The sequence below is a fragment of the Motacilla alba genome, chromosome 15 (assembly GCF_015832195.1).
Source record: "Motacilla alba alba isolate MOTALB_02 chromosome 15, Motacilla_alba_V1.0_pri, whole genome shotgun sequence".
NCBI classification, from domain to species: domain Eukaryota; kingdom Metazoa; phylum Chordata; class Aves; order Passeriformes; family Motacillidae; genus Motacilla; species Motacilla alba.
In genome coordinates this window covers 10,431,997-10,455,243 of record NC_052030.1, presented here as the reverse complement: position 1 = coordinate 10,455,243, position 23,247 = coordinate 10,431,997, and the positions used below count along the sequence as shown (strand labels likewise).

Genomic DNA, 23,247 nt, shown 5'->3' with positions numbered 1-23,247 from the left:
TAAGTTGACCGAAACGGCCGAGCGCCGGCTCGCAGCACGAGCCACGGGGACATCCTTCCTCTGTCACGCTGTGGCCAGGGCGCCGCGCCGTCCTGGGAGGGGGAAACTGAGGCACGGGGCAGCAGGCTTGTGTTGACAGAGCTGGCCCTAGCTGGACCAGCTAGGAGCCCCCTCCTGCTGCTCCCCGCTTTGGGGGATTTCATGTGCGCCAGGCACGGAGCGTCCCCCCGGCACATCGGGGACCGAGAGCTGCAAACGGCTGAAAATGCGCGGAAAGGCTCCTGCAGGGCCACTAATTCATTTTCCAGACATTTAGGAATAACAAAATGTTTTAATGATTTCTTAGGGGAATTAGGGAGACATATTTTTGTCCTCATTAAATTTTCTCCTGTGCTACGAGAACCAAATGTCAGCTCGGTTTCCAGAACCCAGTTATCTTCCCTCCCCACCTCCCCGCGCTCACCCGCCGGCTCCTCCCGGCTGCACACGCCTGCACATGGATGCACACGCGTGCACGCCCCAAAACTGCTTCCCTGTGCTCTCTGCACTCCTCCTTCTCCTCTCTCTGCTTTGCACAGCATCTCCTGCTCCTCTCCTGCACCCCAAATCCTCCCTCCCACGGTTCATCCCCGTCTGTTCCATGTCCACATGTCTCTCGACAGGCAAACTCTTTGTGGAATACTTTCCAAGCACCACATAAGTCCTGATTCGACATTTTTTGCTTTGAATGGCTGCTGTCAACACAAATCTCTGGCAGAGACTGTAACGGAGCCTGATTGCTCAGCAAGTATTTTGATAAGTGAGCTGCCTGTGTGTCTGTAATTACGGGAGAAAACCGTAAATCTTTTGGATATTGTTCACACAGATGTGGCGTGAAGGGAAGGGGGGGAAGCAGTAAAATGTGTTAAAAGCATAATTAATGTCATTGTTGTTGGGGATGATTTGATTTAAGGCTGACTTTGACTCGTGGAGGGATTCGGAGGGCGCTGGTGGGTGTGTTTGAGCAGGTTGGGATGGGGTGGCAGAGGAGAGGCCCTGGTGGTAGAAAGGTGACAACGCTGTGGAGGCACTGTGAGTGTCCCATGGGTGACCTGTGCTCCTCCTGGAGCCAGGCAGCAGCAGCATGGAAGGCGGGCTGGGTAGAATGGCCCTGGCACTGGGATTACGGATACAGGTGCTCCCTGCATCTGTGTCTGCTCAGGAGAAGGTGAGGAGCACTCGGAACTGCCCCTGTCCCTGTTAGTGAGCGTCCAAAGGAGGGCTGTGGAGATGGGATGGAGGAGGAGCCATGTGAGGAGCAGCTGGGGACACTTGGTTTGTTCAGCATGGAGAAGAGGAGGCTGAGGGGAGCCCTCATCCCAACCCACAACGTCCTCAGGAGGGGCAGTGCAGGGGCAGCTCCGATCTCTGCTCTCTGTGAGCAGGGACATGACCTGAGGGAACAGCTGGAGCTGTGTCAGGGGGGTTTCGGTTGGATATCAGGGAAAAGTTCGCCCCCAGAGGGTGCTGGGCACTGCCCAGGCTCCCCAGGGAATGGGCACAGCCCTGAGGCTGCCAGAGCACTGGGATCACTTGGACACTGCTCTGAGGGACAGCCTGGGATTGTTGGGGTGTCTCTGCAGGGCCAGGGGCTGGACTCCTGGATCTCTGAGTCCCTTCCAGCTCAGGATATTTTGTGATTCCGTGATCCTGCCGCAGCACTGCCGGTGCCTCTAAAGGATGGCCAATGACGCCGGCTAGTGGTGGCACTTATATTTGTAATTATTTATTTAATTAATATATATTAACTGCAGTGTAGTGGGTGAGGGTATGGAGTGATAGAGCAGCGTGCCAGGACAGGGACACACTGTTTCCCAGGCTGGGTCATTGGTGGGTGATGCTGCACCATGGCCCCAGAGCGATGCCCTCAGGTCCTGTTTAGGCACACGTGTCCCTCATGTCACCCGTCACCCATCTGTGCTGCTGGCCAGTGTCAGGTCTAACCTGTCCCATGGAGGAAGGGGTTACACCCCAAGATCTCACATGTGGTGGCAGAGCCAGCCCCACAGCCAGGGATGGTGTTTCCCAGTGGATGGGCAGTGTGGCATTAGCTCAGTGTAGTTATTCCAGCCAGGAATTTGGCATCTGCGCTGCCCTGGCTGTTGCAAAGGTTTGTTCTTCCCTTCCCAAAGCTCTGCTCCCACCATTTCATCCCAGGCTGGCAGCTCCAAACAGGGAACGGCACACAGAGGCATCACCCCAGCTATATTTCACCAGCAGGGAAGGAAAATGCTGACCTGAGGAAAATCCCTGGTGCTTTGTCACTCAGACCCGTTTTTCCCATATTATTTCTAATCTTGGAGGCAGGAGGAGTTGCTGGTGTGGATCAAACAGGGCCTGTCCCAGTGTTTGTCTCCATGGAGGCAGCTCACAGGCTGGCATGGAGCCTCCTGCCAGGGCTGGGGAGCACAGGGGGAGCCCTGGCAGCCCCCGGAGAGCAGGGTTTAATTATCCATATCCTTATCTCCACTCGCACAGTTATGGGTGTTATGAATGGCTGTGGGAGCACCCAGGCTGGTTGGGGCTGTGCTCCATCGCTGCCATCCCGCACCCTTGGGTGGGGAACCAGCCTGGGGGATGCTGAGCTGAGACACACCAGGAGCTGAGGGATGCCATGAGCATCCCCAGGAGGGTCCCAGCTGGAGCCTAGTCCCTGTTCCAGTGACAAAGCTGACAGCACTCAGCATCTGCCTCTGGATCCTCGTGGTCGGAATCGTGGCACAACCTCTCATTCCATCCATTCGTGGCGTCTCTGTGATGTCCAGCAGAAAGAAGGGATAATGTTCCCTGTGGAGGACTCTCCAGGGGCTTTTGGTCTGGCAGTCACTAATCCCGGGGGAAAGTTCTGGGGTGTGATGGTGTGGGATGACAGGGCAGCAGTGGGGCAGGCAGACCCCCCCAAATCCCATTTGGAGGACCGCATGTCTTGGCATTTCTTGTTTGCAAGGAGCATCCACATGGGCATGGACCAAATCTTGCATCTTTTGGGCAGGTTCACCCCAAAGTCATCTGGTGCTGTGTTTGACCCCCAAATCCTGTGATGTGGCCTCCTTCATCCCGCTTCCATCTCAGCCAGGGGCTTGCCAAGCAGCAGAGCTGCTCTGTGTCCCATTCTGAGTGGAGGCAGCCAGTTGTTGGAATTTTTTTCCACCACTGTTATTATCTTTTACCCTTGGATGCCTGCCACGCGTCCGTGCCGTACGGTAGCGTGCCCAAATCCATCCCACTTCCCTGTTTGCCTAACTTTTTCACCCTGGAGAATTCAAATCTATTTTCTTTCTTCTTCTTTTCCATGAAAAAAAACCCAAAAAAAAAAAAAAAAAAAAATCCCCCAAACCTACATTAACCTGGCTCAATAGGAGGCATTTTCTTGAACTTATTAAAAAATCCAGACTTGTAAATTAATTTGTTCATGTTGTACAATGGCAGTGCAGATGGACTCATTAGCATGCACACAACAAATAATTATAGATGAATTTTTAGCTGGCCTGCTTAATGGGCTTGCTGGGTTAATTATGTCAATGTATAATTACATCAGCCCTGGGAGACATAATGGCACACCCCGCTGAGCAGACACTAGCTAATGATGGTGTAATGCTGACAGAGGGAAGACGGACGGCTCCGGATGCACCTGCTTACCTCGGCACAAACCTCCATTGTCTGTGCCCAAACCGGCCCTGCCGGAGCCGCCCGTGCCCTGGGAGGTGATGCCCCCGTGCCCCCAGCCCGTCCCTCCGTGCCTCGGGGCTGCCAGTGAAAGGCAGGGATATTCCCATGGCACCTGGAATGGCAGGATGTCCCCATGGCTGCTGGAAAAGCGGGACCTGGCGTGTCCCCATGGTTCCTAGGAAGGCAGGACTCGGGGGATGTCCCCAAGGCACCTGGAATGGCAGGATGTCCCCATGGCTGCTGGAAAAGTAGGACTTGGTGTGTCCCTGTGGCACCTGGAATGGCAGAACTCAAATATCTCCACAGTTCCTAGGAAGGCAGGACCTGGCCTGTCCCCATGACTCCTAGAAAGGCAGGACTTGGGGGTTGTCCCCAAGGCCCCTGGAATGACAGGATGTCCCCATGGCTGCTAGAAAAGCAGGACCTGGCATGTCCCTATGGCTCCTAGAAAAGCAGGGCCTGGCATGTCCCTATGGCTCCTGGAATGGCAGGACCTGGTGTGTCCTCTTGGCACCTGGAATGGAAGGACCTGGCATGTCCCCACAGCTCCTGGAAAGGCAGGACCTGGTGTGTTCTCTTGCCGCCTGGAATGGCAGGATGTCCCCATGGCTGCGGAAAAGCAGGACCTGGCATGTCCCCATGGCTCCTGGAATGGCAGAACTCAGGATATCCCCACGGCTCCTGGGAAGGCAGGAGCTGGCGTGTCCCCATGTCTTTGGGGAAGGCAGGAGCCGGGGTGTCCCCATGGCACGGGGAGGTGGGAGAGGGCCTGTGGAGAGCCATCCCTGCTGCTCACCGCCCATCCCACACCCCGCAGACCCCGCTCCTGTGCTGGAGGCTGCCCGGAGCCTGGAGGATCGGCTGCAGCAGCTCCAGCGCCTCGAGCCCGAGCCGCCGCCGCTGAAGGATCTCAGCCGGCCCTGGAAGAAGCCCCCGGAGCTCGGCGGCACCAAAGGTACCGTCCCGCTGGGGAACGGGGGCAGCCGCGGTGCCCGGCGGGGAGCGTGTGCCGCCTCTGAGCATCCCTGGAATGCAGGGCGGGCCCCGGGGCCAGGAGCTGCCCCCTGGCCACCGCCGCTGTCCCCTCCGCAGCCGTGTGACTGTGTCCCCCCCGCAGAGCGCAGGGAGGGGAAGCCGCCGGCAGCCGAGCCCCCGCTCCCCGGCCTCGACGGCAAAGCGGCCAGCGCAGAGACCCCGCTGCAGAGAAATGAGGCAGACAAGCAAAAGTGCGTGAGTGCCGCCAACGGGGTCGTTTTGGGGCGCTGTGAGGACGCGTGGCTCTGTCCCCGCTCCTGCACGGGGGTGTCTGTCCATCCCCCTTCTGCTTCCCTTTGCTGTCCGCTTGGGAGCGGTTGCATCACGCTCAGAAACGCGACACCAGTGTCTGTCTGTCTGTCCATCCCCAGTCCCAGGTGGTTTTGGGGAAACAGCAGGCACAGGCACAGCCGGGACAGGTCCCTCCTGTTGTCCCCTTCCTTGGTAGCCCTGGCACATGGCTTTGCTCAGACCAGTGGGTTGAATCCAGGTCGCTGTGTGAGCCTCATTAGATGACCTTTTAATTTGGATGCTCCCGGCCTTGTCGTGCCTTCATTGTTATTCCTTAACACGCTGCACCGGGAAACAAATGAAGAATCTTTAAACCCTAAATTGCAGATCTCTGCGAGTAAGTTCCTGGCAAGTGCAGGCTATAAATAATGCAGAATAACTTTCCCCTGATTGCTTCCCCCTCCTCCGGTTAATTACAGGTGGGGGTGGGCTGCCATGCCCCCCTCAGAGGGGTTTCAGCCTCAGAGATCAGGCACCATTTTCAACGCAAAGTGAATTTTTTTACACTTGGGGCAATAAACATTAAACATCTTACCCCTTAACACTGAGGGGTAACACGGCTTGGACACATCCTGATATCCACTGGTGGGTCTTTCCTGGCTTCAGTGAGTGATGGGGCAGAGGAGGGGACTCTGTGAGGGGTCTCTGTATGATTTTGGGGGGCCGTGGGGTTGGCACGGCCGCGGTGCCCCCGGTACATCCCTGGTGCCCGTCTCTCGCAGGGGCCTGCAGGAAGCTCAGGTCACCTTGGCCGCTCGGCTGGGGGAGGCAGAGGAGAAGATCAAAGTGCTCCACGCAGGTAGTGGGGCCGGGACAGGGGCTGCTGACCGTGGAGGGCCAAGCCCCCACCCCGCAGCTCACCCTCCTCTTCCTCTTGCCAGCGCTGAAGGCCACCCAGACAGAGCTGCTGGAGCTGCGCTGTAAATACGACGAGGAAGCGGCGTCCAAGTAAGTTCCCAGCAGGGCTGGGTTGTGCTCAAAGCTGAGCTGAGCCACTTTTGGCAGCGCTGGGACATCTCCGTGGTGCTGCTTGAGGAGCTGAGATACTTCGAGCCACTGCAGGAACATCCGGAGTTGTGGTGTCACCGAAACTGCAGGAAAAACAGAAAGTCTCCAACAAAACCTTTTAAGTGTTGGAGAACCAAGGCATTGCTTTATTCTGGCCAGGATGTGCAACAGAAATTGTTTCATCCACTCTTGCCCGGGTTGTGCAGTGAAAATCATTCGATCACACTCGGGTTTTGTACCAGACCTCCCGTGTATTTGTACATAAAAACCCCACAGAAATTCACTGTTCATTGGTCTCAAATGACACAATCCTCAGTATTCCTTCTCCTATTGGTTGTTAATCCCTTCACCTTCCATGCTAATTGGGTCCTCATCCTTGGGTTCTCTTATCGATCTTTTCCCAGACCAGGTGTCTCCAACCCAACAGGGGGGAAATGTTTGATAATGTTCGCTTATCTCCTGGTTATCTCCTGGCCACTCCCAGTTCTTACCCGTGAACGCCAGTCTTTCGAGGAGAAACTTCAATTCCCCTCCCCCTGGGCAAAGGCGAACAAGCCCCTGACTAAAGTTACAAAAAATGTTGAAAGTTGTATCATTTCCAACAGCGGGGTCCTTGTCCCTCAGCCTTAGCCCGCGTTCTGGGCTGTGTCTGTGCCCCCACACCCTCTGACACCTCTTGTTTTCTGTCACAGGGCAGATGAAGTGGCCATGATCATGACCAACCTTGAAAAAGCCAACCAGGTGAGCCAGGAGCTGATTTTGCAGGAACTGGTGGGGTTGGCTGTGCAGAACCCGGGGTGCTGCATGCACCCCAAGCTTCTGTGTGGCCTGGAGGTCTGTCCCCAAAACTGATAAGGGGTTGACAGGCACCAGGATTGGGAAGGAGAGCTCAGGTTTCCTCCCACTGGTGGGACCCCCTGCCCCATGTGTGGGGTCAAGGTTGTGTTTGGGTTTCTGCCAGGCTCCATTTGGCTGCTGGAGCTGGCACTTGTCACTTCCAGCCTCTCACGGATGTTTTAGGACACAACCCACACTGTTCCTGTGTTAGATTCCAGTGTCATCTTATTCACTCCTCTTAATTAGTTTTTTTTTTAATTCTGAAAATATACATTCAAATAAATGCATGTGGATAATAAAAGAAGTCTAAAGAACAATTTGTGTAAATAAAACCATCCTTTTGGATGGAAAAAAAATGATGTCCTGGAGACAGTCTGCAGCCAGTGCCCAAGGATTGGGATCAGGAACTGTGTTAGGACATGGGGACCTTGAATACATGGGGGGAGCTTAAATCTCTGGGCTGGGCTTAGGATGCTGGAGGTGGGAGTGGGATGCTCAGGAGAGGCAGAGAATGGGGCAGATCCTGGACCCTGTGTGGGGTGGGATGAGCTGCAGTGCCTGACGTGATTCCTGTTCTGTTCTCTTGCAGCGGGCGGAGGCGGCGCAGAGGGAAGTGGAGAGTTTGAGGGAGCAGCTGGCGGCCGTCAACAGCTCCCTGCGCCTGGCCTGCTGCTCCCCGACGGGCACCACGGGGGTGAGGGCATCCCCGGGGCCAGGAGCACCCCTCGGGGCCAGGGACAGCCCTGGGGCCTGGAGCATCCTTTGGGGCCAGCAGTACTCCAGTGCAGCTGGCAGCATCTGTCACAGCCGGGAGCATCCCGATGCACTTGAGAGCACCCCGCTGATGCAGGAGCAGCTTTTTGTGTTTGGGAGCACCCACCATGATGGGGAGCGAGCCCAAAAGGCCTGAGGAGTGTTTTCACCCAGAGGTGGTGGAACTGGCTGTGCCCTTCAGCCTCCCACGGAGAAGGGGACATGCACCCTCACAGCACTGAAATGCACCTGGGGCACCTTTAAGGGCAGAAGGAAGGTCTGTCCCTCCCCGGGGCTCTGTCACCAGTGTCCCCAATGCACTGGGCTGAGCCCTGCTTCCTCTGGGGACATGTCCAATGGGGAGGGTGGCCCTTGTCCCCACCTGGGGTGGCCGGGAGCTGACAGTGTCCCCTCTCCCAGCAGGACAAAGTGAACTATTCCATGTGCTCAGGGTCGAGGTTGGAGGCAGCTCTGGCTGCCAAGGACCGGGAGATCCTGCGGCTCCTGAAGGACGTCCAGCACCTCCAGAGCTCACTGCAGGAGCTGGAGGAGTCCTCTGCCACCCAGATCGCCGAGCTGGAGGGGCAGCTGGCCGCCAAGAACGAGGCCATCGAGGTGCGCCCGCGGGGGCTTGGGGCATGCCGGGGTGGGGGACACGGGTCCGGCCATGCCGTGTGGCCACCAGGAGGTGGCTGCAAGGAGTCCCCTCCTGTGCTTCACAGAAGCTGGAGGAGAAGCTGCAGGCACAGGCGGACTACGAGGAGATCAAAACAGAGCTGAGGTATGGCTTGACCGGCACCCATGGCTGCCTTGCCGGTGTCCCGGCGCCCGCGGCGCGCTCCCACGGCCGTGACACGGCCACAGCCACCGCGTCACCCCCTTGTCTCCCTCCCAGCATCCTGAAGGCGATGAAGGTGGCCTCTGCTGGCTGCAGCCTGCCCCAGGCAAGTGCCGCGGCGCGTCCCGAGGCGCTGGCCGGGCTGTGCCAGCCCTGCCGACGGTGCCTCCGCCGCCTGTCCCCATCTCGGCTTGGCTCCTTGCAGAGCATCTCGAAGGCGGAGGAGGCCCTGCTGCTGGGGAAGGAGGCTTTCTACCCCTCCCAGAAGTACCTGCTGGAGAAGCCCAGCCTGCTGGCCAGCACTGGTAGGGACCTTAGATTCTGTGGCACCCCGCTGGGAATATCCGTGGGAATGTGGGTGGCCCGACTGTGGTGGGGTGGGATGTCACCTGGGGAAACTGAGGCAGGAGCTGTTTGGCTGAAGGGCTGTGCCTGAGCCGTGGCCAGGGGGACTCTAGTGTGTCTCCCTCTCTCTCCTTCATCTCTAGAGGAGGATCACTCCGAAGACGAGTCGGGGAAGGATCCACTGGGCATGGAGCAGCCCTACCCATCCCCTCACCACACCCCGGCCGATGACCCCGCGTCCCCCACTCCCCTCCCGCCGCTGCCTGGCCCTGGCGTGGCCCCCGACGGTCCCCGGACTTTCTCGCTGTCCCCCTTCCCGGGGGCCGAGCGGCTTTCAGGGGACCCCAAGGCCCCCCAACTCCCGCCGCCCAGCTACAAGAGCGAGAGCAGCAGCGGGGCACCGCCCTTCCCCTCCTCCTTCTTCGGGGCCAAAAGCAGCACCGTGCACCCTGTCCCCGTGCCGGCCACCAGCGCCACCAGCCCTCCCGGCGAGCCCTCCGAGGGCAGCGCCGGCAGCTCCACCGAGGAGGAGCAGCTGGACACGGCCGAAATCGCCTTCCAGGTGAAGGAGCAGCTGCTGAAGCACAACATCGGGCAGAGGGTCTTCGGGCACTACGTGCTGGGGCTGTCACAGGGCTCCGTCAGCGAGATCCTGGCGCGGCCCAAGCCCTGGCACAAGCTGACGGTGAAGGGCAAGGAGCCGTTCATCAAGATGAAGCAGTTCCTCTCCGACGAGCAGAACGTGCTGGCCCTGAGGACAATCCAGGTGCGCCAGAGAGGTGAGTGGTTGGGGTGGCCCCCGCCAACGGGTCCTGTCCCCCTCCCAGTGCACCCCAGTTCACCTTGGCAGCACCCCGGGGTGCCCCATGCCGTGGCAGGGAGGCTCACCAGACCCTGATGTGCTGGGATGCTGGTCCCACCAGTGGCACCCCGGGATTTTCCCTGCTGGGATGGAGCTGGCTGCCGGGTGGGATGAGCCCTGGCAAACGGCAGCAATTAACAACAACCCATGACTGTGGAACTGCATCCCTGGACGTGCTTTACTCATTTATTCTGACAAGTGCCATTTAATTATTCATTAGGCTGTTCTGTGCTGTATGAATCAATGTGCTCGGGAATATTTCATTAAAATAATGAAGTTTTAGTGCTGCGGAACCTTGGCGCGGTGTTGGCACCGCCGTGGAATGGTGACTCCCGTCTCTGGGGGCAGTGCCTGCTGGCCACGTCTCAGCAGTGGCAGCCGGTCACTCGAGTCCCGCGGTGGCACCAGGACTGGACTATGCACACCTATGGTCCATGCAGGTTTCAGCCTGGAGGGCTCTGATTTATCGCCTGGATCTGATCCATCATTAACACTTCTCTTGCACAGCCAGGAGGACACATTGCCAGGGATGGGGACATGGTCCTCATGTTCATGTCTCTGCTCCTGGTGCGGAGAGAGTGCCCTTGGTTGGGATGAGCAAGGTGGTGGGAGATGCCATGCCAGAGGCAGGAGCTGGCAGCCAGGGCTACCAGGGCTCCCCGTGCTCCAGTAGCAACTAATCGGGAATGACATTTGTCTTCAAACCAGCATCCCTAAAAATAACCGAACATGAGGAGCAGTAAATACTTCCTGACATACAAGTGGAGCTTGTAAAACCAGCGCCAGTGACAAAGCTGTTATCCTGCCTCTTTGATCAGGTAGCATCACGCCACGGATCAGGACACCGGAGACCGGCTCCGACGACGCCATCAAAAGCATCCTGGAGCAGGCAAAAAAGGAGATTGAGTCGCAGAAGGGAGGTAGGTGCAGCCATGGGGGTGGCTCCAGGGGTGGCCAAGTCCCTGCTCTGCTCTGTGGCAGCAGCACCCAAAGGGGTGCCAGGGGTTGGGTGCTCTGTGGCTGTGGGTCCCATCCCAAAAATTGGCTTTTTTTGGGCTGTTTCACCCATTGACATCCATGGAGAATTTTAGGGCATGTTGGAAGGAAATACCATGTGGGATGGAAGAGTCCCTGTGCGGCAGAGTTTAGATCTGGGCTTTCAGAAACTTTGGATGCACTCTTTTTCCTCCCCCCTGCCCCAAACCAGATGATTAAATGAGTATTCAGGATCCATCTGGCACGAGGAATCATTAAAGCAGCTGCTCTCACAGTCAATTACAAGAAATGAAATACATTAAAACAGGTAGTCTGCTGAGACAGCAGAATCCCGGAGAATTAAATTAGACGGGAACGGTGGAAAAACAGGCAGGGAAAACAAACATGTTTGTCTATCGCATTGTTGGTAATGGGATTTATTTGCAATCATCAAAAAAGAAGTTGGCTTTGAGTTGGGCTGTTGAAGCTTTTGCTTTGTGGATGCTGCTGGTCCAAACCAGATCGGGATAAAGCGCTTTTCTCCCGCACTTCGAGCTGTGGCCACGCAGTAAACGACGTGTGCTGCTCCTCGGGGCTGCCCTCACCCCTTTTCTCTGCAGGGGAGCCCAAAACGCCGTCAGCATCGCAGGCAGCGGCCAACGGGGCGGGCAGCAGCAGCTCGGAGGACGCCATCAAGAGCATCCTGGAGCAGGCGCGGCGGGAGATGCAGGCGCAGCAGCAGGCGCTGCTGGACATGGAGTCGGGGGCCAGCGGGCGCGGGGGGGACGCGGCGCCCGCCGAGCGCTCCACGCTGGCCACCGTCAGCCAGAACATCGCCCCCGCCTACGTCAAGCAGGAGGAGGGCAGCGGGGCCAGCCCTGGCCCGCCGCAGACGCCCCTGGCCGTGCTCTCCCCCGCCGCCTTCGTCCAGAGCATCATCCGGAAGGTGAAGTCGGAGATCGGCGACGCCGGCTCCTACTTCGACCAGCACTGGGCGTCAGAGCGGAGCCTGCTCAGCCGGCCCTACACCTCCGTGTCACCCTCGCTGTCCTCCTCCTCCTCGAGCTACTCCAGCATGGCCAACGGCCGGGGCTGGCCGCGGGGCGAGCCCGGCGAGGGCGGCACCAACGAGGACGAGCTGCAGCCGGCGGACGAGGAGCCCCAGCGGCTGTCGGAGATGAAGGCGGAGGGAGCCGGCGCCGAGCCGGCAGCTGGTGGGCGTCTGTCCTACTACCCCACGTACGTGCCACGGACCCTGAAGCCGACGGTGCCACCGCTGACGCCGGAGCAGTATGAGATGTACATGTACCGGGAGGTGGACACGCTGGAGCTGACCCGGCAGGTCAAGGAGAAGTTGGCCAAGAACGGCATCTGCCAGAGGATCTTCGGAGAGAAGGTACCAGCCTGGAGAAGGGGGGTCTGGTGTCCCCTCTGCTCCATGACCCAGAGCCTGGGGCTCTTTGATGGCCTTCACCAGCTCCCAGTCTTCCTTTTCCCTGGTCTGTTTCCCCTTGGAGGACTCTGAGTCCTCAGGATCTGACCCAAGCCCAGTCTCCCAGTGGCCACCACTAATTGGTCGGTGGCCCTCCCACCAAGAATGCCCAGTCCCCTAAACAGAGCCCTTTGGGGACCAGCCTCCCACCCCCTGGGTATCCTAGGGGGACCCACCATCAGCACCCATGGCAGGGGACAGAGGGTCCAGGTATGCTGTGGGGCAGCGGGTGGCAGTGGGTGGCATCCTGCTCCCCCTCCCCTGACACGGGAGTGGAGGGCAGGCAGCTTCCCAGCACTGGGGGAGTGCACCCTACCTTCGGTGGGTGACACCTGCGTGGTGCCCAGGTGCTGGGACTGTCCCAGGGCAGTGTGAGTGACATGCTGTCGCGGCCCAAACCGTGGAGCAAGCTGACACAGAAGGGTCGGGAGCCCTTCATCCGCATGCAGCTCTGGCTGACAGACCAGCTGGGCCAGGGGATCAGCCAGCAGCCCACACCCTCTCAGGGTAAGTGACATTGCTGTCCCTGTGGTCCTCATGTGCCTTCAGTGTCCCCACTCCTTCTGTGTCCATCCCCTGCAGCCCAGTGAGTTTGTCCTGCTCCCACCCCAGCACTGGGAAGAGCTGTCCCTCCCAACTCCAATACCAGCACCCAGATCCTGGGAAGCCCCTTTCATCCCCAGCCCCCTTCATTTAAAACAAAAATAAAAGGAAAGTCACATCAAAAATCTTGGACTTTGTGCCCAAGACATAAAGCAGTAACTGGATTTTTTGTGTTATATTGGTGGCATTTTCTCTCCTTAGTTATTCCACCACCACCATCTCCCACTTTGCAGCCACTGAAGAAGCTTGGCTGGTGTCCCTCTTCTCTAGAGGGCAAAGCCACAGGCATCCCCCAAATGCCCTTCCTGCTCCTGCCGGGTCCCTGCACTGTCCCCTCCCGCTGACCCCTCTGCCCTGGTGTCACACAGCCAGCCCGGCGGAGCCCCAGCCGTCCCCCTCGCCGCCCCCCAGCCCCACTGAGCACGAGAAAGGCTGCCAGGAGCCCCTCACCCTGGCCTTGGAGAGCAGCAAGGAAAACCAGCAGCCCGAGAGCCGCTCGACGCCTGCGCTGGGCGGGAAGACGTATCCCAACAGCCAGGGGCCCGTGGGCATCCAGGAGATCGTCGCCATGTCCCCCGAGCTGGACACCTACTCCATCACCAAGAAGGTCAAGGAGGTCCTGACAGACAACAATTTAGGTGCGGACCCTCTCGCTGCCCAGGTTTTTGGGAGCTGCTGGTGAGACTGCGTGGATCCAGCACCCCAATTCCTGTAGATGCAACCCCCCCCCCCAGACGTTTTTCTGTGGGTGCTGATGGGAATTCCAGGAGGACGCTGGCTGGGAAATGGGGTACACCTGCTCTGCAGGGGGACTGCGGTGCCCGTCCCGCTGCTCTACCCCGCTAACCACCTCTGCTTCTCCTCCGCCAGGCCAGCGGCTGTTTGGGGAGAGCATCCTGGGCCTGACGCAGGGCTCGGTGTCCGATCTCCTCTCCAGGCCCAAGCCGTGGCACAAGCTGAGCCTGAAGGGGAGGGAGCCCTTCGTCCGGATGCAGCTCTGGCTCAACGACCCCCACAACGTGGAGAAGCTGCGCGACATGAAGAAGCTGGAGAAGAAGGGTGAGGAACGGGGTGACGTGGCCCCGCTGGGTGGGGGATGCTGGCTGAGGGGGGGTCCCGGGCTGGGGGGCGAGTGGTGCCAGCTGGGTGTCCTCTCCTGCAGCCTACCTGAAGCGCCGGTACGGGCTGATGAGCGCTGGCTCGGACAGCGAGTCCCCCAGCGCCCGCTCCGAGTGCGCCAGCCCCAGTGCGCCGCCGCAGGACCTCAGCCTGCTCCAGATCAAGAAGCCGCGGGTGGTGTTGGCGCCGGAGGAGAAGGAAGCCCTAAAGAAAGCCTACCAGCTGGAGCCATATCCCTCCCAGCAGACCATCGAGCTGCTCTCCTTCCAGCTCAACCTCAAGACCAACACCGTCATCAACTGGTTCCACAACTACAGGTACGGGCACTCCCGGGCTTTGGGGGTACTGTGCCACGGAGGGGGTGTCACTGCTCCCCTTCCATCCTTCCCCATCACTCTTCCCAAGATGGGAGGTGCAGACCCAACTGGAGGTCCCCAGGTTGGTGGGCGGTGTTGGCTACCTTGACCAAGTTATGTTGGTTTCCATGCTCACATCCACCTCGCACCCCAGAACGGGATCTCTGTGAAGGGGGGAGCCTTATGGAGGCTGCTGGAGCGCGGGATCCATCCCCACAGCAGCCCAGCCCCGGGGAGCAGCACAGGTTTCATCCCTAGGGGATATTGCAGTGGACAATTTGTCCACTGGCTGGAGACATGGCGTGGGGCAATGGGTGGTTGTTGCCACCCCTCCATGGTTGTGTCCCACAGGTCACGGATGCGCCGAGAGATGCTGGTGGAGGGCGCGCAGGACAATGACACGGACCCGGAGCAGAGTGGCGGGGCAGCCGTCCCCGGGCGCCGGGCCCCCCACAGCCCCGATTCGGACACCGAGGATCACAAACCCGTGTTCGTGGGGGGCGAGCCCCCCTGTGCCGCTGCGCCCGTGAAGGTGAAGGAGGAGCAGGGGGACGCGGGCGGCTGGAGCCGCCGGCGGGACTCACGCAGCCCGGCCGGAGCGGCCGAAGGGACCGGACCTCCCCAGGAGGAGCGGGGGGCAGCCCCCCACGCCGCCACCCCCAGCGCCGGCAGCCTCCCGCGGCGGGGAGGCCGCGCCGGTGCCAACGCCGGGGGACCTCCACCGCCGCCACCGCCACATCCCGACAGCTCCCAGTCCTCCGCGGGCTCGTCCCGTTGCAGCTTGGTGGTGTCCCCAACATCGCCCTCAGCAGCTTCCTCGCCCGGCCTCACCGGCTCAGCCTCACCAGGACCGTCCTCTGCCGGGCCGGTCTCGCCGGCGCTTCCACCGGCTCCTGGCCCCCGGCTCAGCACCAGCGTGCAGCGGCGCCACGAGAAGATGGCCAACCTCAACAACATCATCCACCGCCTGGAGCGGGCTGCCAACCGCGAGGAGGCCCTCGAGTGGGAGTTCTGAGCCCCCCGACACCCTAAATATATATAAACACCCCCACACATATATATATTTTGATAAATGCAGTGTGCACCGAGAGGTGACGAGTGGCCGGCGCCACGGAAGAGGAGCGCCCATGAAAAAGAGGGGACCCCTCTCTATGAATCCGCCCCACCCCTCTGGCTTTGTTTTAAATGTGAAAAACTGGGAACAATTTTAGAAAAGAAAAACAAAAAAAAATCAAAAAATATTTATAGACCTCTTTTAGATATTTTAATAAAAGGATACTTTGGAATTTATTAACAGCTTAAGCTGCTTTGATATTAAAGATAGCTATAAAATCAAGATGATGTAGCAGTCGTGTCATTAAATGTACACTGAAGTCTTGTAGTTTGCCACTGGATGAGATTAAAAACAAATAAACAAAAACAAAAACAAAAACAAAAACAAAAAAAAAAAGAAAACCAACCCACAGAAAAGACTTTTTGAGCAAAGCCATCAAGAAGCACTATGAGACTGACCAAATTTAAGAAACTTTTGCAGTTTCCAACCCTGTCTATAAGACACTGCATCGCTTCTGCCCCAGCCAGAGACTGCGTCCTAGTCCCTGAAGACTCTAAAGCCCCCGACGCCATCGAGTATGTATTTAGTTCTGGTGGTTTATGTTTTTGGAAGCCTTTGTAACACAGAATGTCCCGTGCGGTTGTATATGTTGTAGAAATGTCTGCAATAGCCTTCTGGAACAAGATGTAGCATGGTCCCAACACCGTCCCTCGCGCTTCCTCCAGCCGGCGGCCAGTGGCAGCTGCCATCCGCCGTGGTGCAGCTCGTGCCAGCTCCCAAAGGAGGAGAGAAAATGAGGCAAAAGCAAAGAAAGCAACCTGAGTGAGCTTGGGATTTTGGGAGTGGGAAGGGAAAATGTCCCTGGGTGTGGTGCTTGAGGATGGTACCATCCTGCTGGGGATGTACATCATGGCATCCAGGTTCCACGTCCATTCAGGGAAGAGAAAGATGGAGCCTCCGAGCCTTGGCCCTGGAGCAGCAGTGCTTGAGGTGAGCACCCAAAAATTGTGAGACACCCACTCGCAGGCTGAGCCCTGCTCAGGGCTGCTCCAGCATCACAGCCCAGCACTTTTTTAGGGAGAGCACCTGGGCAGGAAGAGCATCGCCTTCCCACAGCCATGTCCCAGGTAGTGGACGTCAGTGATGCCAGGATGAGCTCTGGGATGCCACATCAAGCTCCTGCCTAAACTGGGCAAGCTCAACCCCGAGCTGGGCAAAGCACCACCAAGCTTTGCCTTTCCAGGGCTCATCCTGTGCAGACACAGGAGCTCAGTGGTGGCACCATCCCGGTGTGCTCCCTGTCACATCCCTGACCCCACCGCCTCCGGCCGGCCTCTGCTAATAAAATGCCTTTAAACGATGTGGAGTGTCCCACGCTGGGCTGCTCTGCCCTGTCCCTGCCCACACAGCATCAGCCATTGCCCACCAAGGCCCTGCCAGGCTCCCAGGCGGTGCGTTGACTGATTTTCCACTGTCGATGTTTTTATCAGAATAGAAGGTATTTTTGTACTCGGGTGGTAGTGGACGAGCAATGCTGGGTGAGGGCACAGCTCTCCTTGCCTGCCTCTCCTGCCCTGAGGAGCCCCACGGCTGCTCTGCCACCGTGCTGTGGAAGGTGGAGGTGTGACCACTGACTGCCTTCTCCTTTGTGTGCTAGAGGGAGCTTTAGTGGAACGGGAATTGAGGAAGCACTTAGGATAGTCCTGAGCACGGCAATCCTGTTGTATGAAAGCCAGCGGGACACACCGGTCACGTTTTTGTTAGGCTCATGTTCTGTACTTCAAAAGTTTCTATGGGATCGATGAACTTTGTTTAACAATTTTGGAAGGAACAAGTTCTGTAAAGAGCCACTAAATACAGAAGTTGGATATGACTCTGGCCTTGGGGTGTGTTTTCTCTGGAGGTGATGCAATGGGAACTCCTCTCACACTTGCCCAGTGCCTGGTGTTGGCAGCCTCAGAAGTCACAAATTTGCTCTGGGATTGTGGCGAGGGCTGTCATTATCCCAGTGACTGGGGGATAAAGAAAGAGGGTGCTAAATGGGATTAGTCTGGCTCAGGGTGTGATCCCGCCCCATGAAATTCCTGTGCTCATCCCTGCTGCAGGTTTGCTCCTGCTCCTGGGGTAGCTCAGCATCCTCCAGCGTGAGTTTCAGCTTGGTTTATCATAAAATCATCGTTTCCTGGGATGGTTTGACTTAGAAGAGACCTTAAGGATCATCTTACTCCGACCCCCTGCCATGGGCAGGGACACCTTCCACTAGAGCAGGTTGCCCAAAGCCCTGTCCAGGCTGGCATGCCGATGGCACCGTGCCCCAGCGCGGCTCTTGTTCCATCGCTGGGCAAGCCGGCAGCTTCTGACACGAGGCAGGGCTGTTTGTGTCTGATGAATTAATAAATCCATATGTTGCATATCTGTTTGAGCTTGTTTGTCAGCTAACATGTTGAGAAGGACTTTTTTTTGATGGATATCTGAACGTCTGGAGAAGCTGTGCCAGCTGCCATGGAAACCAGAATCTTCCCCTGCGGAGCCACAAGAACCATCTGGGTGCTCCGGGTGCAGCTGCGCCCTGGCTGCCCTTGGCACTGCTCCAAATGCCAAATTCCATAGGGGGATGCCATGCCTGGCCAGGGACAGGCTCCATGCTCTGCAGGGCTCTCGGTGAGCAGGTGACCCTGGCTGGCTTTATGCCTCGGTTTCCCCAAGAAGTGATTGCCCAATCTCTGCCAGACCCCGTGTTGAAGAGAAGCTGGAGGCATTCATGCAGGTGGGATGTGTGGGCAGGGACATGGGGACATGCTGGCCACTTTCACAAGGGCAGAGTCCTTGGTCCCTGTGCAGCATCAACAAGGGGACAGATATTTTGTCCTGGTTAAGACATGCCCTGACATGGGACCACCCTGGCACTGGGTGTCCTGATATTCCCAGGGTGAGCCCATCCCATCTCACCCCATCCCTGCAGGCAGATTCAGGGCTCCAGGGCACTGCAAGGCCCTGGCATTGGCCATGTCCCCTTCAGGTGACACAGTGCCTGAGTAGCCCCACAGACATGGTGGGCACAGAAGGAGAATTAAAAGAAAGCATTAATTCCCACTTGGACCCCCTCCCCAGGGGCTTAGAGGCACAAACAAGGACCATGGATGGGAGGGAAGTTCTGAAACAACTTTTATTGTAGAAAAATCTTGTGCCTGCCCCAAGGGAGCAAAGGGAGCTGGAGCCACCCAGCCCTAAGCCAGGGCACCCTGACTGCTCCAGGGTGGGTCACCCCACCTCTGGGCCAGAAGCTTGAGTTTCTGATGTGGAAATAAGATAAAAACACAGGCATGAGACACCAGCTTTGCTCTGGTTTGGCACATGAATCATTCCTCACGCTCTGCTGCTGCTGACACACACGTTCCCATTTGCCACCACGAGCGATGCTTCCCCTTAGTGAGCTGGCACGGGGATGATGTGCTGTCCCAAAATACCCACCAGCAAAGCAGTGCCTGCAGCTGCTGAATTCCCACATCTGACCCCCCCATATTCACCATCCAGGCTGCAAACAGCAATTGCTCCCTGTGTAATGCCCGGGGCTGGGTGTCACCAGCTCCCCGGAGCGTGCGGAGCTGCTGCTGCCATTAAGGAAGGGCTGCACTCACTGATATTTTCATTTGAAACCACATCCTGCTGGAGCAGAGGGATCTGGCAGAGCTCAGCCGACCTCAGCCTTGTGCTGGGCCAGGAGGGGAAGTCAGTAGCAGGCTCTCCACTGTGGAACCCACACAGGAGCTCAGGCAGGCGAGGTCCCATCCCAATCCTCCTCCAGAAGTTGCCAAGGCGTGATTCCACTGCAAGAGCACCAAGAGGCCCCAGCAGAGCCAGAGCAGAGGTCGATTTCCAGGAGATCTCAGGCAGTGAGTGGTTTGTAATTTGCTTGTGCTCAGTGGAGCACTCCACACCCACATGGGGGCATGGCTGGAGGGTACCCCTGTGGTGCCCATTTCACCATCACAGAGCAGCACTGCTGTCCCTTGGTGCCCAGCCCTCGCTGGCACCACCAGCAATTGTCCATCACCACCACAGCCAGCTCTGCACACCCCGGGGTGAGCAGAGGACAGGGCCATCACCAAGGATGGCCACCTCCACCCTGCCCCAGCTCCTGGTAGGTCCCCAAGGCTCAGCCACCGCTCAGGGCTGGGAGCCACGCCGCTTCTGCTGCCAGTCCTGCCGCAGCCGGGCCACCTCCCGGCTGTACTGCTCGTGGAGCCGGCAGAAGGCGGACGGGCTCCCCGCCACGGCCGCCCCGGCGCTCGCCGCCTCGCCGTTCGACGCCCGCCTGCGCGGCGGCAGCGGCGGCGGCCGCGGCGTCCCCTCCTCGTCGTGCCCGCCGCAGCCAGAGGTGTCGGGCGGCCGGCCCGCCCCCGGCACGTTGTTCCACACCGCACAGCCGTTCTCCTTCGGCAGGGTGGCGGGCAGAGCCGGCAGCCGCTCCCGGCACTGCTCCAGCCCCGACGGCTTCGGCTTCCAAGGGCCGGGAGCGTCCTGGGAGCCCCCGCATCCTGCGGGCAGCCCCCGGCTCATCTCCTGCAGCTGCTTCTCCAGCTCCCGCACCACCAGCCGCATGTAGTCAAAGCTGGCTCGGGACAGCGACTTCACCCACGACTCCATGGCCGCCTGGCTCTCCGCCGCCAGCACGTAGGTGCGGGACTTGCTGCCGCCGAAGCGGATGGCGAAGGCGAAGTTCTCGGCCGAATCGCAGAGCTCCACATTGCAGCCCTCCAGCACGATGACGCCCACGGGCTCCCGGCTGTCCCGCTCCTCGAAGTAGAAGAGCATGTTGCCCTTGAGCACGAACCAGCGGCGGTGATAGGCCGTGTGCCGCTCGCCGCGCTTGTAGAGGAAGCCGGCGTTGTCGGCCGGGGAGTCGCAGGTGGCGTAGAAAGCCAAGCTCCGCTCGTTCAGCTTCATGGCTCCGCGCCCTGCGGGGACAGAGGGTGCTCAGCGCTGCGCCTTAATCGCGCGGAAACGAACCATCGCCTTTTTGTTCTCGCTGGCGGCAGCCCTGGCGCCCAGGAAATGGAGCTGCTGAATAAACAACCCCGGGAGAGTCGGGATAAGCCCGCTCCCAGACAAGGTGCTGGGTCCGGCGGATGCCGGGTGGGCTCTGGCTCCCCAAGGCTCACTGGGGACGAGGTTCGCCCCCCCCCCCCACCACCCCAGTGGAGTGTTTTCCCACGGAGGAGCCGCAGGCAGGGCCTGTCCCGGTGTCACACGTCACCTGCACAGGTGACCTTCCCGCCGGCGCCGCGTTTTCCGTGTCGCGCCGCTCCTCCCCGCGGGGCTCAGGGAAGGTTTTGGCCGGCGCCGTGGATGCGGCTGCCGCTCCAGAGAGCCGTGGCCATGAACCCTGTCACCCGGGCAAGGCCACCGCTCCTCCTGTCCCCTAATCGCTGGTGGCCTCGCCGTGCCAGACTTTGCACTCACCTGGGCTCTACCTCCGGTCTGCGGCGGTCACCGGCATCAACGACACGCGCGTGGCCGTGGTGGCCGTGAGAGCGCTGGATCCGGGCTCGAATGGTGCGAGGGGGCTTTGGGGCACGGCTCCCGCACGGTCACCTTTGTCCTCGGCTCCCACCGCCCCGGCCCGCCCGGCCCCGCGGGCGGAGCGCTGCTGCCGCCCGCCTCCGCCACCGCCCATCCCCGCGGCCGCGGCCGGGAGGGAGGAGCTGGAAAAAGCGCTCCGGGGCTCGGCCCCGGGGCAGGGAACTCCTGGCTCGGCCCAAAACCCGCGGCAGGTCATGGCTCCGGGCACCGGGACTGAGGGCCAGGCAGCAGCGGGGAGAGCGAGAGCGGAATCGGGGAGAGGCGGGGGCGCGCACTGGAGGGTGCAGGGGATATGCACATCTCGGGATGAATGTATGGATTAACTCAGGGATGTGCACTTGTGTGGGAAACCCAGGAGTTTAGTCCTGAAGGTGGCTGCACAACGTTGAATTTTTGATCACATTTTGGAGGGAAAGAATTGGGATTCTGTGGACATCTGGCAGGGAACGGGCAGAGGTTTCTGGATGAGGTGGATGACACAAGCTCCTCAAGGAGGGTTGGTGGCAGGACAGGGACTGGTCCTGTGTGAGTGGGGGATGCTGCAGGGGACCAGGCTGCAAGTCCTGGCTGCTCTCCTGACCTTCCAGCCATATCCTTGGGCGACAGCCATGTGTGGGGTTGTCTCAGTGCAGAGTGACAGAAGAAGCTGAGTGGGGACAAGACTCCAGTCTGACTTCTGCTCTTGGTTGGCCTTTCAGGCTCACAGGACCACCTTGGCAGTGTTGCTGTCCTCACCACGTCCCAGTGAATACCAGCGTCAAGGATTTGTGCTCCTTATCACTGTCCCTTTCCTCCAGTTTCTTCATCCCCCTGCTCTGCTCCGCAGCCATGTGTGCATTTTGGCAATCAAGGCACTGGCAACAATTTTACAGGTCCCCATCCCAGAAACCCTGCTGTCGCTGACCTCTGCCACAGGTTGTGGTTCATTCCCCACCCACAGATGCCCTCATTTCCCTGCACAACTGCTCAGGACTTAGCAATTTTCTGCTTGTGTCAGAGGTTTTCAGTTCACGAGGGTTTTCCTTGTCACCTGCAGACTTTCACTTTCAGGCTATAAAAAGGGATTCAAACCAGCACTAAAACCATCTGGGCTTTATCTTCCCTCCTGAGCAGAGCAGCTCTGTTCAAGGTCGCTGGTGGGAAGTCTCGGGGCTCTGCAGCACTTATCTCCCTGCCTAGCTCAGAGATGCCTTTCCACACGGCAAGATTAGAACGGGAAGGGCTGTGGGGAGAAGCAACATCTTTATTAGAGCATCTCGGGTAATTGGGCAAAGGCAGCAGTGCTCCCAGCTCTACTTTCCTTTCCTGGGACTCCAAAGCCACGTTTTCATCTTGCAGAGGTTGTTCCTCCTCCACAGCTGCTCTGGAAAATCATCCCAATTCCAAACACCGACAAAATTCCCCTGTGGATTTTTGCTTCCCATCGGGTCTCTCTTGGGACAGTCACGTGCTGCTGCACAAGCTCCAGGACTTCCCTTTCTGAGCAGCTCCATATTTTCCCTGTTGTCCCCCAGGGTCCCCCCAGCAAGGAGCCCAGACCTCGTTCCTCAGTTTCCCTGTCAAGTTTTGATGGGAAAAATGGGAAAACGAACTCCCATGTTGAGCTTGCCCAACAGCAGAGGAAAAGGGAACAGAAAAGGGTCTGAAAGGAGGTGAGGGGGTGCCAGGAGCATTTCTGGACGTGGGATGCCCTGCTTCCTGCTGCTCCCATGACCGGTGACTTGGTGTGATTACACAGCGGCGGCTGCTGGACGGCTCAGCGAGGTGAGCAGCAGCTCTGAGTCACCCCCAGTGCCGGGACTCTTGGGGTGCTGGGGGTACCGGGGGCTCTCGGATACCCGGCTCTGTGCGGGCCGCCAGCAGACAACCATCCCCCAGGAACCCAAACGGATCCCAAGCCGTGTCTTGGCGTTCAAGGCGAGCAAGTCCTGACTGTCACAGACACGCGGGCGTGGGGCGGGCGCGACGCTGCCGGGGCCTCTCGGGGTGCGGGACCTGCCCCGCTCCGCTCCCGCGCCGGGTTCCCGTCCCACGCCGCCTCCGGCCGGGCACCGGGCCGCGCTGCCCCCGGGCCCCTCCGGGCAGGCGGAGCGGGAGGGGAAGGGCCGGAGGCGGCGGCTGCAGCGCGGGGAAGAGCCGGGAGAGGGCGGCGGGAGCCCGGCCACGGCGGCCGGAGCGCTGCGGGGCTCGGCGGGGACGCGAGGGCAGCCAGCCTCCGTGCCTGCCTCCATCCCGCTCCATCAGCGCCCTGCCCGCCACCACCCCCTCCACAACCAGCCCAACCATCCCTAAATCACCACCTCCATTACTATCTCCCCCCTACCCAGCCCTCGGAAGGGGCACGTAAAAGCCAGGCTAAGAGTCTGGGGGGCGTTTTCCAGCTCAGCA

At 59.2% G+C, this 23,247-nt stretch overlaps 2 protein-coding genes across 19 annotated transcripts in view; one reads left to right on the top strand and one right to left on the bottom strand.

Moving 5' to 3' along the window:
• CUX2 (cut like homeobox 2) overlaps nucleotides 1-15,699 on the top strand; it is a 61,896-nt gene extending 46,197 nt beyond the window's left edge. For 11 of the 18 annotated variants that reach the window (XM_038152692.1, XM_038152693.1, XM_038152700.1 and 8 more), the window contains 17 exons: nucleotides 4,526-4,663; nucleotides 4,826-4,934; nucleotides 5,757-5,833; nucleotides 5,916-5,982; nucleotides 6,735-6,783; nucleotides 7,469-7,573; nucleotides 8,053-8,247; nucleotides 8,355-8,413; nucleotides 8,528-8,775; nucleotides 8,959-9,594; nucleotides 10,496-10,597; nucleotides 11,273-12,048; nucleotides 12,492-12,651; nucleotides 13,116-13,385; nucleotides 13,618-13,806; nucleotides 13,910-14,183; nucleotides 14,574-15,699. In XM_038152692.1, coding sequence (XP_038008620.1) covers nucleotides 4,526-4,663; nucleotides 4,826-4,934; nucleotides 5,757-5,833; nucleotides 5,916-5,982; nucleotides 6,735-6,783; nucleotides 7,469-7,573; nucleotides 8,053-8,247; nucleotides 8,355-8,413; nucleotides 8,528-8,775; nucleotides 8,959-9,594; nucleotides 10,496-10,597; nucleotides 11,273-12,048; nucleotides 12,492-12,651; nucleotides 13,116-13,385; nucleotides 13,618-13,806; nucleotides 13,910-14,183; nucleotides 14,574-15,237 — 4,118 coding nt within the window. In that variant the 3' untranslated portion in view covers nucleotides 15,238-15,699. Of the gene's footprint in view, nucleotides 1-17; nucleotides 800-4,525; nucleotides 4,664-4,825; nucleotides 4,935-5,756; nucleotides 5,834-5,915; nucleotides 5,983-6,734; nucleotides 6,784-7,468; nucleotides 7,574-8,052; nucleotides 8,248-8,354; nucleotides 8,414-8,527; nucleotides 8,776-8,958; nucleotides 9,595-10,495; nucleotides 10,598-11,272; nucleotides 12,049-12,491; nucleotides 12,652-13,115; nucleotides 13,386-13,617; nucleotides 13,807-13,909; nucleotides 14,184-14,573 lie in introns of those variants that run through there. The other 7 variants (XM_038152691.1, XM_038152694.1, XM_038152695.1 and 4 more) reach the window with 7 other exon arrangements.
• A 153-nt stretch (nucleotides 15,700-15,852) lies between these two features.
• Nucleotides 15,853-21,136, bottom strand: PHETA1 (PH domain containing endocytic trafficking adaptor 1). The gene is made up of 2 exons (XM_038152733.1): nucleotides 20,740-21,136; nucleotides 15,853-20,234 (listed from the first exon to the last, which is right to left on the bottom strand). The coding sequence occupies exon 2, from the start codon at nucleotides 20,221-20,223 to the stop codon at nucleotides 19,444-19,446; it is 780 nt and encodes a 259-aa protein (XP_038008661.1). The 5' UTR covers nucleotides 20,224-20,234; nucleotides 20,740-21,136; the 3' UTR covers nucleotides 15,853-19,443.
• Between the last annotated feature and the right edge of the window lie 2,111 nt (nucleotides 21,137-23,247).

Bases quoted from the DNA above. Each gene is read 5' to 3' on its own strand.
- PHETA1 (XM_038152733.1), bottom strand. From the start codon at position 20,223: ATGAAGCTGAACGAGCGGAGCTTGGCTTTCTACGCCACCTGCGACTCC.